General features: G+C 55.5%; 1 protein-coding gene across 9 annotated transcripts; it reads left to right on the plus strand.

Moving 5' to 3' along the window:
- The first annotated feature begins 605 nt into the window (after nt 1–605).
- Nucleotides 606–13,491, plus strand: RBBP8NL (RBBP8 N-terminal like). 9 transcript variants are annotated; one of them, XM_060178483.1, is made up of 16 exons: nt 614–706; nt 2,612–2,733; nt 3,757–4,198; nt 4,768–4,890; nt 5,585–5,627; nt 5,876–5,971; nt 6,599–6,711; nt 7,138–7,210; nt 8,181–8,317; nt 8,430–8,512; nt 8,719–8,885; nt 9,531–10,242; nt 10,439–10,565; nt 10,978–11,045; nt 11,123–11,261; nt 12,121–13,491. In XM_060178483.1, exons 4-16 carry the CDS (start codon nt 4,830–4,832, stop codon nt 12,249–12,251), a joined length of 1,950 nt encoding a protein of 649 aa, XP_060034466.1. In that variant the 5' UTR covers nt 614–706; nt 2,612–2,733; nt 3,757–4,198; nt 4,768–4,829; the 3' UTR covers nt 12,252–13,491. The 9 variants fall into 9 exon arrangements, with proteins under 9 accessions (XP_060034518.1, XP_060034466.1, XP_060034731.1 ...); XM_060178748.1 differs by having other exon boundaries at nt 11,123–11,252; XM_060178535.1 differs by lacking the exon at nt 2,612–2,733 and having other exon boundaries at nt 606–706.
- Nucleotides 13,492–14,399: the final 908 nt, after the last annotated feature.

The raw sequence follows: 14,399 nt of genomic DNA on the forward strand, positions 1-14,399 counted from the left end.
CCCCTGTGCTCAGCACAGCTGGTCAGCTCCCAGCCTACTGAGTGCCCTGGAGATGCCCACCTCCCCAGGGCCCCCATGAGCCCACTTACTCTTCTCTGGGACTGTCAGATGTAGCAAGACCACTGCCAGTCCACTGGCAGGTCCCAGCTCTTCACCTACTGATCCTCAATTTATAGACAAGAGAGCTGAGGCCAGAGAGGGGACACCACCTGCCCAGACCAGTCACAGACAGTAAGATGCAGGCCAAGAGGGGACAGGCTGGGGTCCCTGCTCACCTCTGCCCCCTGGATGATAAAGAAATGGACAGCACCTGCCCCCTCAGCCCTCAGTACCTTCCACTGTCCTTCCGCCCCCAGCCCCCTTCAGCCTTGCAAGGATTCTCCCTGCTCAACAGTCTGACCACAGCCACGCAGGAACACAGGCCACGCAGTAATTACAGGGAACAATTCCATCTCTATGTGGGTTCAGTCTGACCTGTTTGACCACTTTCTGTGGAATGGCAGAACCCGTTGGACAGCTTTGGGCAGTCTCTGCCTCCATTCTGCTCCCGGCTGGGAGAATCTGAAACCCGTCAAGCGGGTTTGGCCAAAATTCTGTCTTGTGGTTGGTGCCAGCGCACTCACTGCTGCTTCTATCTCTCTGGGGCAGGGAGCCTCCCGGCTCTGCGCTGCGCGGAGGTCCGTGGAGGTCGCATGTGGAGGGCCATGTGAGTGCGGGGAGCCTGGGCAGTGGGCGGAGGCAGGCAGGCTGGGGTTGCAGCGTGAGGGGAGTACCAAGAGGCAGGAGGCAGCTAGTACTGTCTTGGTGTTCCTGCTCACTGGGCGGGAGGAGGGCTCAGAGATCTGGCAGGGGGTCACAGCATTACGCTCCGAGGTGGGGGTGGGGAGGGGAGGCTGGGGGAGGGGCTCATGAACTTCCAGGCAGAAAGTCTAGGTACAGAGAAGCTAGGCTGGCCTGGCAGGGTTGCATCAGGCAGTCTCCCTTCTCTGAGGATTCGGAGGCTCCAGGAATGGGCTGGCCACCAGAACCTTCACCCTGGACCTACCCCACTGCCCAGATCCCCCAGGGCCAGAGTCAAGTCATGGGAATGAGGGGCAGCATGGAGTGTAACCACTCACAACTCCTCGGGGACACTATTGCCCTGGGCTCAGAACCTCTGAGGAGGCAGTGACAAATGTCCCCTCTCTTAGAGGGCTGTGTCTCACTTTGCCTCCCCTCCCCTGCCTCTGGCTTCCTGGAGGCAGCTGGCCAAGGTGCAGTGAGCAGCCCATCCTCAGGGAATCGGGTTGCAGGGCCCCATGTTACCTGAGATGCAATGCAACACCTCAGCCTGCCCGCCAGGTTTCTCTGTGTGTGGGCACTTAAGCACGGGACATGTACCACAGTGCATGTGTATGTGCATTTGTGTATGTGCAGCCCTCCCTAGGCCCGTTCAGGGCTTTATGTCTGGACAGAGCTGCCAAGGATGGCACACATGTGCATGGCAGCTGTATAGTGGAGTGTGACTCCACATGTCAGGATAACGATGGGGGACGTGAGGGCGATCTGGCTGCGACATCTGTCACCCCATTGATCGCCAGGGTTGATTCGGCTGATCTGGCTGGCTAGGCGGGTGTCCCCTTCCTCCCTCACCGCTCCATGTGCGTCCCTCCCGAAGCTGCGCGCTCGGTCGAAGAGGACGGCCTTCCCCGAATAGAGACGGACCGGTCTTCGGTCGAGGGTATACGAGTAGCTGCGCTCCCCTGCTAGAACCTCCAAACAAGCTCTCAAGGATAACGATGGGATACTGTGGTGTCTGCAAATTGAGGGTGTGGGCATGACATGTGCACATGTGTGTGCCACGAATCTGTGTGGTAGATGTTGTAAATGGCCTTTTCTGCACACAGCCTGCTTCCCTGACAACCCAAGAGGCTTTTCTTATCCTGGGTGTGCCTCCCCAGGGTCTGTGGAGTATGCAGGATTCCCTGGACAGTCCCAGACCACCTGTTTGGTGACACTAGCTCCCTCCTGCTTCCAAAAGCCCAGGGCAGGACAAGCCACTACCATCGGCTTTCTGGGACAGGGACCCTGAGGCACGGCCACATTGCTGTGAAGAAGCTTTGCTCATCAAGCAAATATGGACATATGTGGACAGAGAGCAATTGCAGAGCCTCTCACCTGCCTAAAGCCTCAACATCTGAATCTGTACATGGCGACAGTCAGCACCTCCTAGGAAGGCCACAAGGGTTTCAGTCATGCATGTGGCAGATATAACATACAGTTGGAGCTTCATAAATTTCTATGCCCCCAACACCCAATGGGCTCAGATAGGTGACTGGCCCAGGACAGAAAAGGCAGGAGGTGGGGACACTAGGGACAGGTGGAGGTAAAGATGGCATGTTAGGCAACCTCTCTGTACTGGAAGCTTCAACCCAGCTCCTTGCACATGGTAATGTGTGCACTCAATCAGATGCCCAGCCACATTAAGTGAGCTTTAAAGAGCACCATCCCCAAGGCCATACATTCAGACCCCAGAGCATCCCAGAGCCCCAGCCAAGACTAGCAAGTCTGGCCACCAGCCCAAGGGCAGGGTAAGAACCATCACCACCAGGGTCTTTGCTGGTCAACATAGGTACCAGCTGCAGGCAGCGGGCCACAGCTGGGACCTCAGAACCTTCCTCTGTGCATTGGACCCAGATGGCACCTGCACTGGGCATGGCCACCAATACCCAATGAACTGAAAGTATCCACTCTGTGAGTAATTGTCCGCATGAGAATGTTGGACACCACTGTTGGAATCAAGATTGCCACCCTGAACCGGGGGCCCCTGTCCTCCTGCAAAAGCTATGTGACAAAGGGACTTAAAATTGTCCCACCTGTGGGGAGACACTACAAGAAGTATCAGGAGGTGGACACAGGGGATTCCAGTCACAACTAACTGCACTGTGCCTGTCTGACCCTGGGCTAGATATGTATAGCCTGGATGTAGGTCACCTGGACTGGCACCTAGACTATGTCACCTAGACTAGGTCTTTGTAACATGGTAGGCACCTCATAGCAACCCTAGGAGAGATTGGTATATCTGGAGGCAGATAATGAAACAAACACAAAGGTGACGTGACCAGTCCATGGTCATACAGAAGATGAAGGCAGGACCAGGACCCACACCCAGGGTGTGCTGCCATTAGCTCTGGCAAGCCAACTCTCTGCCCACTGCAGGTGGGCAGTCATTGATTGCATGGCCTCAACCTTTGCAGAAACCTTCCACTTGAGTGTCCAAAATGGGAGATATGGATACACTGAGTCCAGTGGGAGTCTAAGCAGAAGTTCCCACTGCTGCATCTGTGCCTGAAGAGCCCAGACCTGGGGAACAGCCACCCCGCTGAACCCCCAGGCCCACAGCTGTCTAGCCTTGTCTGGGACACACAGAGCTGACCCCCCAGGGAAGATCAGCCTACTGACACCTGGCAAAAGCCCAATGTCCTTTACAACTGAGTTTATGCTACCCACAGCCTCTCTCCTCCTTTGTACCCCACTACCCATGCACACAACCCCCATCCCATGAAATAGGGTGTTGGAGACTGGAACTTGGCTGTCCCAGGAGGCTGATTCTGTCATGTCCATTTCTGCCACCTGCCCAGCAGGAGAAGCCACATCATCCCCATAGCATTGTGCCCCGGCTGGTTGGCTTCAGATGGCTAGAAAGGAGGGGCCCCCAACAGGATGCATGCACCCTCTTCCTCTCTGCCTTCAGCTCCTGGCATTTTTGTCCCCCAGGGTCCCTGTCCCTTGCAAGACGGTGTCATCTGTTGTCCTTCAGTGACCTTGAAGAAAGCAGCCAGGCAAGACCAAAAGCAGCTTGGTTCCCAGAGAAGATCCTGGGGCACAGCCTGGTGGAGGGCAGCCCAGACTCTGCAGCACACTGGCTTCATCAGGGACAGTGCATACCTCTTGCAAGAACTCTGAGCCAGAAGGCCCCTCCCAGGCCCATATCCCTGGGTTCCCTGGGGCAGCTCCTTCCAGGTGGTGTTGGACCTCCTCAGGCACAGGCACAAGGAAGAGCTGCCAGTCAGGCGGGTCAGGGTGGAATGTCAGGCTTTGCCTGGCTTGCCCGCAGCCTGTGCCCACAGAAGCTACAGCCCACTAGCTTACCTACCAGGGGCCCCACAGTGAGGAAGAGGTCACAGCAGGGCCAGGGATACATCCTAGTCCATGTCGGGTGAGGACACAGAACCCACAACCCCCAGAGTGATCTCAGACTCTGCTCCCACAACCTATTAGGGGACAGGGAAGCCAAGTATAATTTCTTTGGGGTCTCAGCAGCGTGGTCGGGGTTGGACAAGCAGAGGACACAAGGTGTGCATTGTGCAGCCAGCGGTCCCTAAGGGTCTTGGGGTGGGGAGCCAAGGTCAGGGTCCCTCTGCAGGGTACTCTAGCCCCTCCTCAGGATTCTGCGCATGTGTCTGCCTGGCTATCTGTCTATGTGTTTCTGTGTAGCTGTTCCAGTGTTGATGTGAGAGGGGTGTGTGTGTGTGTGTGTGTGTGTGTGTGTGTGTGTGTGTGTGTACCAGAGTTTTGGGTAAGGATGACAGGGACACAGGAATGAACTGGCAGGGGCTTTCACCATGAGGAGTGGGTATGACTGGTAGGACACGATTCCCCGCCCCCCCCCCCCCCCAGCAGCTTTGGGATGATATGCTCTGACTAGGGCAGGGAGCCTGGGTCTTCCTGGGTGGGCTCCTTCCCAGCACAGCCAACAGCCAATTTCCTTGACTTCCTGCTCCACAGGCTAGAAATGGGGCAATAGCAGCTTCAGGGCCATCCAGGCCTAAGCACCGAGGAGCTGGACCATGGAGAGCTTCATGGAGTCACTGAATAGACTGAAGGACATCCATGAGACTGAGGTCCTGGGTGAGAGCTAGGGTTGGGACAGTGGACCAGGCTGGGGGACACCTATTTCTCTTCCATACTCACCCCCAACCTCACAAAGGCTCAGACACAGAAAGAGGCCCCCTGACCCAGAGCACAGGGCTGCAGTGTGGCCAGTTTGGTACATCTGAAGACACTGAGCTGTTGTTCTGATGCCCTCCGGGACTCACCCAGTCCCACCCCCCACCCCCCGCCACACACACACACACACACACACACACACACACACACACGTTCAAGCATTTCCACCTTTGCACTCCAGTTTCCTGTCAGGCCCTCCCTAGATCTTTCCAGAACACTCAAATGTTGAAAAAAGGCCTGGGTCACTTCCTTTGCCACCTGGAGGGCAAAGACTGTGATTAGAACTGAACTAGACCACAAAGAAGGGGCAAGGTGGAGGTCTTCTGGGGTCTCCCCAAGAAGTTCAACAGTGACACCTTCAAAGATGTCCTTCCTGGAAAGTGTCCAGGTGATGGTCACTGCCTGCCTCAAGGTCTCCACCAATCTCCAAACACCAAAGCCAGAGACCCCAACAGAGGAGGGATGATGGGACCAGAGAAGTGGTCCCTAGCAGCTGCAAGACTGAGAGCTGGCCATGTGGGTCAGGTTATCTCAGAGGTCAAAAAGGATAGGAGATTCCTACCTGACCCTCGCTCCCCACCCCCAACTCCTGCAGGTCTGCAGAACAAGCTTCTGGAACTGAATGCAGAGCGGTGCCGGTAAGCTGGGGGCCCAAGCCCAGCAGGATCAGACGAGTGACTCCCCACCACGCATGGCATCTTAGTCCCAAAGCACTGGCACCACCAGCCTCCAATGATGAGCAAGGGGAAACAGGGGCTCAGCATGGGGGTGGGGGAGCCCCTGGCCCTATTTGTGCCTACTGTGGCTGACACCATGGGAGAGGCAGGTTGAGTAGTGGGGACTCCCTAGGCAGAGGGGCATCCCACCTTGGCTCTCCCCCTTCCAGTGATGCCCAGAGAGTAGAGGAGCTCTGTGGCAAGAACCAGCAGCTCAGGGAGCAGCAGAAGGTGCTGAAGGATAACATCCGGGTGCTGGAGAACAGGTGAGAGAAAATGAGTCTCCCAGAAATCAGGTTCACAGTTGAGGGGTGGGGGGAGGCCAGAAGGATTTTGTAGAGAATGGATGAGGGGGAGGGAGACAGGCAGTGGTGCACCTGGTTAAGTGCACATAGTACTAAGCACAAGGACCTGCGCAAGATTCTGAGTTCTACCCCTTGGCTCCCTAACTGCAGGGGGTCCCTTCAAAAGTGGTGAAGCAGGTCTGCAGGTGTCTCTTTCTCTCTCCCTCTCTATCTCCTTCTCCCCTCTCAATTTCTCTCTGTTCTATCCAATAAAATGGCTGCCAGGAGCAGTGGATTCGTAGTGCCAGCACTGAGCCCCAATAATAACCCTGGGAGAGAGAAAGAAAGAGAGAGAAAGATAGAGAGATAGAATATGGATTTGGGAGGCTAGGGTTGCTGAAACCAGGCCAGTTTCTCCACTTTAGAACTTCTCTGAGTTCCAAATTTTCAAGGTTCCCCAGGCCATAGGACAGAGCACTCAGCTCACAGGATGGTGGGTGGAGTTCCAGTTTAGGGAAAACAGGGCACATCCTAGAAGTAAGGCAAGGAGGGTCTTTGTCTCTCTGGGACCCCCAGTGTCCCCCTCAGCCTGCTCCCCCACCCCCACAGGTTGAGGGCCGGGCTGTGTGACCGCTGCATGGTGACTCAGGAGCTGGCCCGGAAGAAGCAGCAGGAGTTTGAGAGCTCCCTGCTTCAGAGTCTGCAGCATGTCTTCATCCTCAGTGAGCCCACCTCAGGGGACCAATCTGCCATAGGGTTGCATGGAAAAGGAGAAGCAAGTCCACCCTGATTCATGGGGGGCACCCAACACCCAAATTTACAAAGGGAACAAAGGCCCCAGTTGGCCCAAGCCAACATATCTTCAGTCACCAGGGCTGGGCCATCTTTACCTCTCCAGCCTCTACCCCTCCTCTTGTGTTGGGAGGGTGGGGGCAGGGTGTACACAGAACCCTGCCCCCCCCCATCCTGCCCATGAGGGAAGTCCCAAGTTTGGAACAGGGGGCTACATTTAGAGCCCCAGATTGTTGTTGTTTATACAGTAGCATCCCACCCTCCCCTTGTGCAGGAGGCATTTAAGGGGCAAGGGACATGAAGAGGGGAATGCTGGGAAGTCCCCAGCTCCTACCCAAACCAGCATCTTTTTATAGCCAATGAGATGAACCGACTGCAGGAGGAAAATGAAGCCCTGAAGAAGGAGGTGAAGCAGCTTCAGACCTCAGGGTAAGGGGAAACACCTCGAGCCCCCATAGCATCCACAACAGACTCACAACCATGGGGGGGCCCAAGGCTCAAAAGGGAGGGACCCAACCCCACAGATAGCTCCAGGGCAGACTCACTTCTTTTTTTTTTTTTTTTTTTTTTGATTTCTGGTCACTTTCTTTTTATTTATTTATTTATTTTTTTTATTTATTTAAGAAAGGATTAATTAACAAAACCATAGGGTAGGAGGGGTACAACTCCACACAATTCCCACCGCCCAATCTCCATATCCCACCCCCTCCCCTGATAGCTTTCCCATTCTCTATCCCTCTGGGAGCATGGACCCAGGGTCATTGAGGGTTGCAGAAGGTAGAAGGTCTGGCTTCTGTAATTGCTTCCTCGCTGAACATGGGCGTTGACTGGTCGGTCCATACTCCCAGTGGGCAGACTCACTTCTGATAGCGGCCCCCACAGGCCAAGTGCCTGGATGGGGGCCCAGTGAGCACCTGGAGACCAAGACATCTCAGTGACCTAGAGGCTTGAGGGTCCCTACTGGGGACATGGGTATTTGAAATGAAGCAGCAAGCGGCCTACTGTCCTGCAGTATGAACTACTGTGGTGGCAGCAAGTCAGGTTTTGCAGAACTGACATAGCTTTTTTTTTTTTAATATTTATTTTACTTATTTCCCTTTTTTATTGCCCTTGTTTTATTGTTTTAGTCATTATTGTTGTTGTTATTGATGTCGTCGTTGTTAGATAGGACAGAGAGAAATGGAGAGAGGAGGGGAAGACAGAGAGGGGGAGAGAAAGATAGACACTTGGCAAGATAGACACTGCTTCACCGCTTGTGAAGCCGGGTGCTCAAACCAGGATCCTTACGCAGGTCTTTGTGCTTTGCGCCACATGTGCTTAACCCACTGCGCTACCGCCCAACCCCCCCCAACCTGGCTTCTGAGTGTGTCTGGGGGTTTGCCCCTCTCTCACCCTCCAGTGATGGGCCCAAGCCCCCGTGCAAGGAGGGTGCCTCGGACCCCCCTTCGCCCCTGCTACTCCCCTCTCCAGGCACCTGGAAGGCCATCACGGAGAAGCCACCAGAAACCCATGAGGAAGCTGAGGATGACAAACCAGGTGTGGGTCCCCAGAAAGAAAGTGTTGGGGGGCACAGGAGAGGCAAGGAAGCCAGACACCTGCTGGCCACAGGCTGGACATCTCCCAACCAGCCCTGCCCACTTCCCCACAGAAAAGTCGACTGGATACAGGACATCTCCTGGGACCAAAATCTCCCCAGGTGCCAACCTGCCTGAGCCTCGGGCCCCAGACATGGTGAGCACAGGGCGCTCAGCCACTCCTCCCATCCCCTTCCCCAGGCAGGAAGCAGTGCAGGCCTGTACCTTTGGGCCTGCAGGGGCACTAAGTCCCACCTGGCATGGATGAGGCTCAGCGATGGGCACTGTGCCCACAACCATAGAGAATGACAGAAGGTATAGTACCCCCCACCTTTGTCCCTACTGACCTGTGTCCCCTTGCAGAGCCCACAGAGAATCTCCAACCAGCTGCACGGGACCATTGCTGTGGTGCGACCGGGCTCGTGGGCCTGCCCTGCTGACCGAGTCTCTGCCAATGGGACACCCCCACTGCTGCCTGCCAGAAGCAGCCCCCCCAGCCCACAATACGAGCACTGCCTGTCCCTGGACAGGTGAGGGCCCCTACCACCTCCATTAGGACTGATCCTAGTACCCCTGGCCTCTGATCCTGTCCCCACTTTGCACAAATAGCCAGTTGCCCAGAGAGTCACCCTGGTGGTCTCTCTGAAAGCTCCATCCCCCTCTGGCCCTGATGTCTCAGGCCCCCACCTAAGTCTAGATACCCTTCTTTTTTTATTTTATTTATTTTTTAATTATTTGATAGAGACAAAGAGAAATTGAGACGGGAGGGGGCGAAAGAGACAGAGAGACACCTGCAGCCCTGCTTTACCACTCGTGAAGATTTCCCCCTGCAGGTGGGGACCAGCAGCTTGAGCCCAGGTCCTTGAGCACTGTAATATGTGTGCTTAACCAGGAGTGCCACTGCCTCACTCCAACACTCCTCTCAATCCCACATGAGGTCTAAGACCACTCTACCTGAGAGAAGGCAGGGCTATGTGTATACACAGATGGGAGTAGCTGCTGATGCCCCTTGGAGAGCCAGGCCTGAGCAACTCTGGTCACATCTAGGACTGCCCAAAGGAGTAGGAGGCCAGGAGATACCCTTCTCCACCAGTAGCTGCGACCTGGGTGATTAACTTTACCATTGCACGTTTCCTTACCTGTGCAATTGAGCTAATGGAAGCTTCTTCCAACAGCTTCCTTCGGGCCTCCCGCCCCGCCGTAGTGACCTACGAGGCCCTGAAGCGCTCTGTCCAGGCCGATCGCCTCAGTCTCCTGAACCACCACCTCTCTCTGCGCCTCCGGAGCTCACACAGCAGCCCCCGAGCTGCAGCCACCAACATGCCTGGTGGCCCCCAGTCCCAGAGCCTAAAGGTTGGGGAGACAGAGGCCTGGGAAGAACCAGCCAGCCTTCCTGGCACCCTGGTGGACATACGGAACACTCAGCTGGAAGGAGCACTTCACCTGCTCCTGGCCCAACAGCTCCAGATGCGGGGGCAGGGGGACAGTGCCAGGCCGAGAGGGCCCCCCTCACAGCCCTCCCCACCAGCTGGCTCTGACTCTGACAGTCCCGAGGGAGAGGCAGCCAGGACAGTCCTGCCTAGAGGGCAGCACCCACAGGCCAGGGTCCTGAGCAGCCCCACAGGAAAAGAAGTCACAGCCACCCTGGACTGTGTCCCAGATAAGCCCTTGGACCTCTCTGAGTGGGGTCGGGGCCGGGGTGCCCCCAAGCCAGCCAGCAGGCCTGCACCACTTAGTCCCCCAACTGCCTGCACTCCAAGCTCAGAGCCCCCTCTGCAAGCTGAGCAACCTGTCCACTCTGAGCCCCTAACACCCAACCCCCAAACACTTAGCAATGGCAGCAAGGGGAGCAAAGCACTTGATCTGGAGGAGCCCCCCACTCCCCAGGTAAGGCACCCAACCCCTGTCCTATCTCCACCCCCAACCACCAAACTGTGGCTGGGGAAAGCCAAACACCAGACTCACTCCATGGGCCTGGCTGGTCCTTGGCTACAGCCCCTCAGCACCCCGTGGGCTGGCCAGAGGGTAGATGGGGCAGGCACCTGTGTCATATGAGCTCATGCCTTGTCTTTGCTTCCCCTAGGGGTCCCCACACTCTCTCCCAGGACCTCAGCCCAGCCTAGCCTCTCCAGATGGGCTGGAAGATGAGGACAGAGAGAGGCTGAGGCTGGCCCACAACCTGAAGAGACCTGGTACCAATGGCCATACAGGTGAGGGCAGACAAGGCTGTGAGAAGCCAGAAAGTAGTATGGTACAGGAGAGTCAACACCAACCAGCTGGGGGGACCTGCCACCTGTTCCAGAGCCCACCACAGCCCCTTAAGCCTGAAGACCCCAAAATGAGTAGGGCCCAGGGTGGGTGGCCATAGGCAGTAGAGGGACAAGCACCCCAGCAATTACAACTACAGGGCAGGTGGTTAGCACCCTGATAAACAGCAGCCAAGTCAGGTGGTGGGTTCACGGTTCTAGGCTGTCAGACACAGGGGCTGGGTCCCACCCAAGAGCAGGTTAGTGGGCCCTCGATGCCTCAGGTCCCCTGTCTGCAGAGCTGTCACCAGGGATCCTAGTCTTCCTCTAGACCCTGGGCCAACAGCCTGATGTGACCCATACCTGTGCCCCACAGAACACGAGACCCAAGGACACCAGTCAGAGTCAGAGGAGTCAGAAGAGCCAGCCACCTTGGACAGTGAGGTGGGTCCCCAGTCACTCACTGCCAGCTTGGGGGGTTCAGTGGGGACCCTCACCCTGACCACATCCCCTGTGTCCAGGTGGGGCCAAGTTCCAAAGCTGGTGCCATGCAGAGCACATCGGGAGAGAGACCCAGGTGCTTCTGCACCACGGAGCATGGGCAGGGTCTCCAGCAGAAGAGGAAGCGGGCCGAGGACCCCTGGAGCAAAGGTAGGGCAGGTGGGTGTCCTGGGGACAGTAGGTACCACCCATATCCCTCCCCACTTTTCTGGCTGCTTTGAAACAACCACCTTGGAAAACAGTCCAGGAGGAGGGTCCGGGGCTTGGGCCTGGGTGAATTCTGACATCCCACCCACCCCCACCCTGTTCAAGGTGCACCCCCCCCCCGGAAATGGGGTGTGGTTCAAGATACAAACCCCCCCCCCCAGGAAATGTGGTGTGCTTCTTCCTGCTGTGCAACTGGGAGTAGCTCAAATGTTTGCTGAGGGTGGCACCTGGGACCTGCTTGCTCCACTCAGGCCCAGGGGATCAAGTGACCTCCCACTTCCTGCTCAGGCTGCAGTGGAGCCCTGACCCTGCTGACAACTGAGAGCCAGTAGAGAGTGCCACCCTGCTGTGTGTCTGTCCAGCCACTCAGCCGGCTGGGCTACAGTGGCCACAATACACCTTTGTTGCCAGGAAGGTGACTGTGGCCTGTGTTTGCCCAGAAGTGGTGGCAGGGGCCAACACACAGAACATGGCTTGTGCCACTTCCTCCTGGGCATATGTGGAAAACATCCTGGGGTCTCAGTCTACAATATCTCCTCCCATCTTCTATTCTCAGCTGAGTCCACCCCACCCTCATTCCTCCCACCCAAACCAGGCTCCCCAGCCGGCACCTGTACCCCAAAGTGATCACAAGGGAGGCTAGTAAGAACAGGGCCTTGTCCAGCTCGTGGTCAGCATCACTGTGTGCCTGGCAGAACATCACACAGCTCAGAACTCAGGCTGCTCAGTGCCTCTGTACAAGTCAGCCAGGTGTGGAGTTGGATGGGAGGGCACACAATCTCCTAAACTCACCACCCTTCATTCCCTGCAGCCTCCAAGAAGCCACCCCAAGAAAGAAGAAATCTAAGAGATTCCCTGACCACAACCATGGGGCCTGGGAGCCCGCAGGAGCCTGCGGACAGAAACCTTGCACCTGGAAACAGCAGTTGGGAAGAGACCTAGCAAGGCCTCAGGAATGCTGCCTGCCCAGGCCAAGCTCCCACTGACCACACAGAAGCCCCACAAAAACTCCCCAGAAGGCGGAGGAATTAGTCCCCACCCACATCCAGATGGCTGATGAAGGCTGAGAAGGAGGGTCTACAGCTGGTCTTCTGAGCCCCACAATTCTACCCACCCCAGCAATGGTGGGTTACCTTGCAACCCCACCTTCCAGTGCTGTCAGGGTCTGGAGTCCAGAGAGGCAGGAATGGCTCAGACTCCAGCGCAGCCCCTACCCCAGCCACAGGCACTGGAGACACTACAGCCCACCCCCACTTCCCTCACCTCCTCATCCCCTCCCACTGCCAACAACCATCCCATCTAAGACCCCTCTGGCATCCCAAACTCCCAGGCGCTGAGCTCCTCTGCTGCTACCCCATCACCTTTGCCCTGAGCCGTGGTCTCGGGTGCCCTCTTGTGGAACCCCACAAATAGGCACTTGTCAGGTGCTGGAAGGAGGGTTAGTCTGGAAGTAAGTCCCAGAGAAATTCCTAGAGCCTGGAGAATGGTGATAAAGAGGGATGGCATGTGACTGGCAGGCCAGGGAGCAGCCGACCTCCACCTGCCTGGGCAGCTGACTTAAGGCTCTAGAATGTACCCTGGGACGGGGAGGGGGCCACTCCCTTCAAGGCACCAGTCTAACTTGCAGGGTTTCACAGAGATCAGGACTGGAGGGGGATAAGGGGTAGAGGTGGCACACAGGGAACAGAACAGACTGCACAGCAGTTTCCACAGATCATCTCCTCACTGAACTGAGTCCAGTCATCTGCAGAACTACAGAGCAGCTTGTCCAGCTCCCATCCCCTGAGCTGCCACTTTCAAAGGAGGCCCTGTTTCCAAGTACCCCCGTGGAAGGGGCTCCAACAGACTTATGTGCCCCATCCTGAGCCCCAGAATCCTGGGGGTGAGTCTGGGAAGCTCCAGGGACAACTGCTCTGTGCGTAAAGGTTAAGGACTGCCACTGCCCAGGGAAATGCAGAACATGGCGACACTGAGCTGGGGCAGGGGGAGGTCTGAGGTGAGCTGGGGTTACAGGCCTAATGGGGATCAGAGTCCCCCACCTTGTTCATTCTGGCCTATCTGCCTGGTGTCCTAGGAGGCCAGAAGGTCTGCAGACACCTATCACATAGAGATGAGAAATTGTACTCATGTGTCAACAACCTTACCATAAACTATTCGTCCCCAATAAAATGATTTAAAAATAGTAGTAAAATGAAAAATAAACCAGAGGGGCCAGGTGTGGGTGCACCTGGTTGAGTGCACATGTTACAATGTTCAAGGATTCAGGTTCAAGTCCCCACTCCCCACCTGGAGGGGGAAAGTTCACAAGTAGTGGAAGAGTGCTACAGGTGTCTGTCTCCTTTTCTCTTGCTCTCTTTCTCTCTGTGTTTGCATTAGAATGAAATAAATGGGGCCAGATGGTGGCACGCCTGGTTGAGTGCATGTTACAATGCAAAAAAAAAAAAAAAAAAAAAAGCAATGCATAAGGACCCAGGTTCAAGCCCCCAGTCGCCACCCACAAGGTGAGTGGTGAAGCTGTGCTGCAGGTGTCTCTTTGTCTCTCTCCCTCTCTATCTCTTCCTGCACTCTTGAATTCTGGCTGTCTTTACCCAATAAATAAAAATAATAAAAAATTTAAAAAGAGGGAGTCGGGCAGTAGCACAGCAAGTTAAGTGCATGTGGTGCAAAGCACAAGGACCGGTTTAAGGATCCCGGTTCAAGCCCCCAGATCCCCACCTGCAGGGGAGTCACTTCACAGGCGGGAAGCAAGTCTGCTTTCTCTCTCCCTCTCTATCTTCCCCTTCTCTTTCCATTTCTCTCTGTCCAATTGAACAACGACGACAATAATAACTTCAACAACAATAAAAAAAACAAGGGCAACAAAAGGGAAAATAAAATAAATATTAAAAAGCACATTTAAAAATTTTAAAAAGAAAGAAATTTAAGGGGAAAAAAGAATGAAATAAACATGAAAAAATGTGTAAATAAATAAATAAATAAACCATTGGAACTGAATTCCCAAAAGGCAGTCAGGTGTGGATGTAAAATCTCCCCACGACTGAAACTCACTTTGACCTTTCTAGAACCAAATAAAATAAAACCTGTTTGTTC

The sequence above is a fragment of the Erinaceus europaeus genome, chromosome 1 (assembly GCF_950295315.1).
Source record: "Erinaceus europaeus chromosome 1, mEriEur2.1, whole genome shotgun sequence".
NCBI lineage: Eukaryota > Metazoa > Chordata > Mammalia > Eulipotyphla > Erinaceidae > Erinaceus > Erinaceus europaeus.

What these genes read in the sequence shown, in the direction of transcription:
- RBBP8NL (XM_060178535.1), top strand. Translation starts at nt 4,830, where the DNA reads ATGGAGAGCTTCATGGAGTCACTGAATAGACTGAAGGACATCCATGAG. An exon ending in AAGCAGCTTCAGACCTCAGG is followed by an intron (nt 7,211 to 8,180) that starts GTAAGGGGAAAC and finishes CTCACCCTCCAG; the next exon opens with TGATGGGCCCAAGCCCCCGT. An exon ending in CAGCCACCTTGGACAGTGAG is followed by an intron (nt 11,046 to 11,122) that starts GTGGGTCCCCAG and finishes CCCTGTGTCCAG; the next exon opens with GTGGGGCCAAGTTCCAAAGC.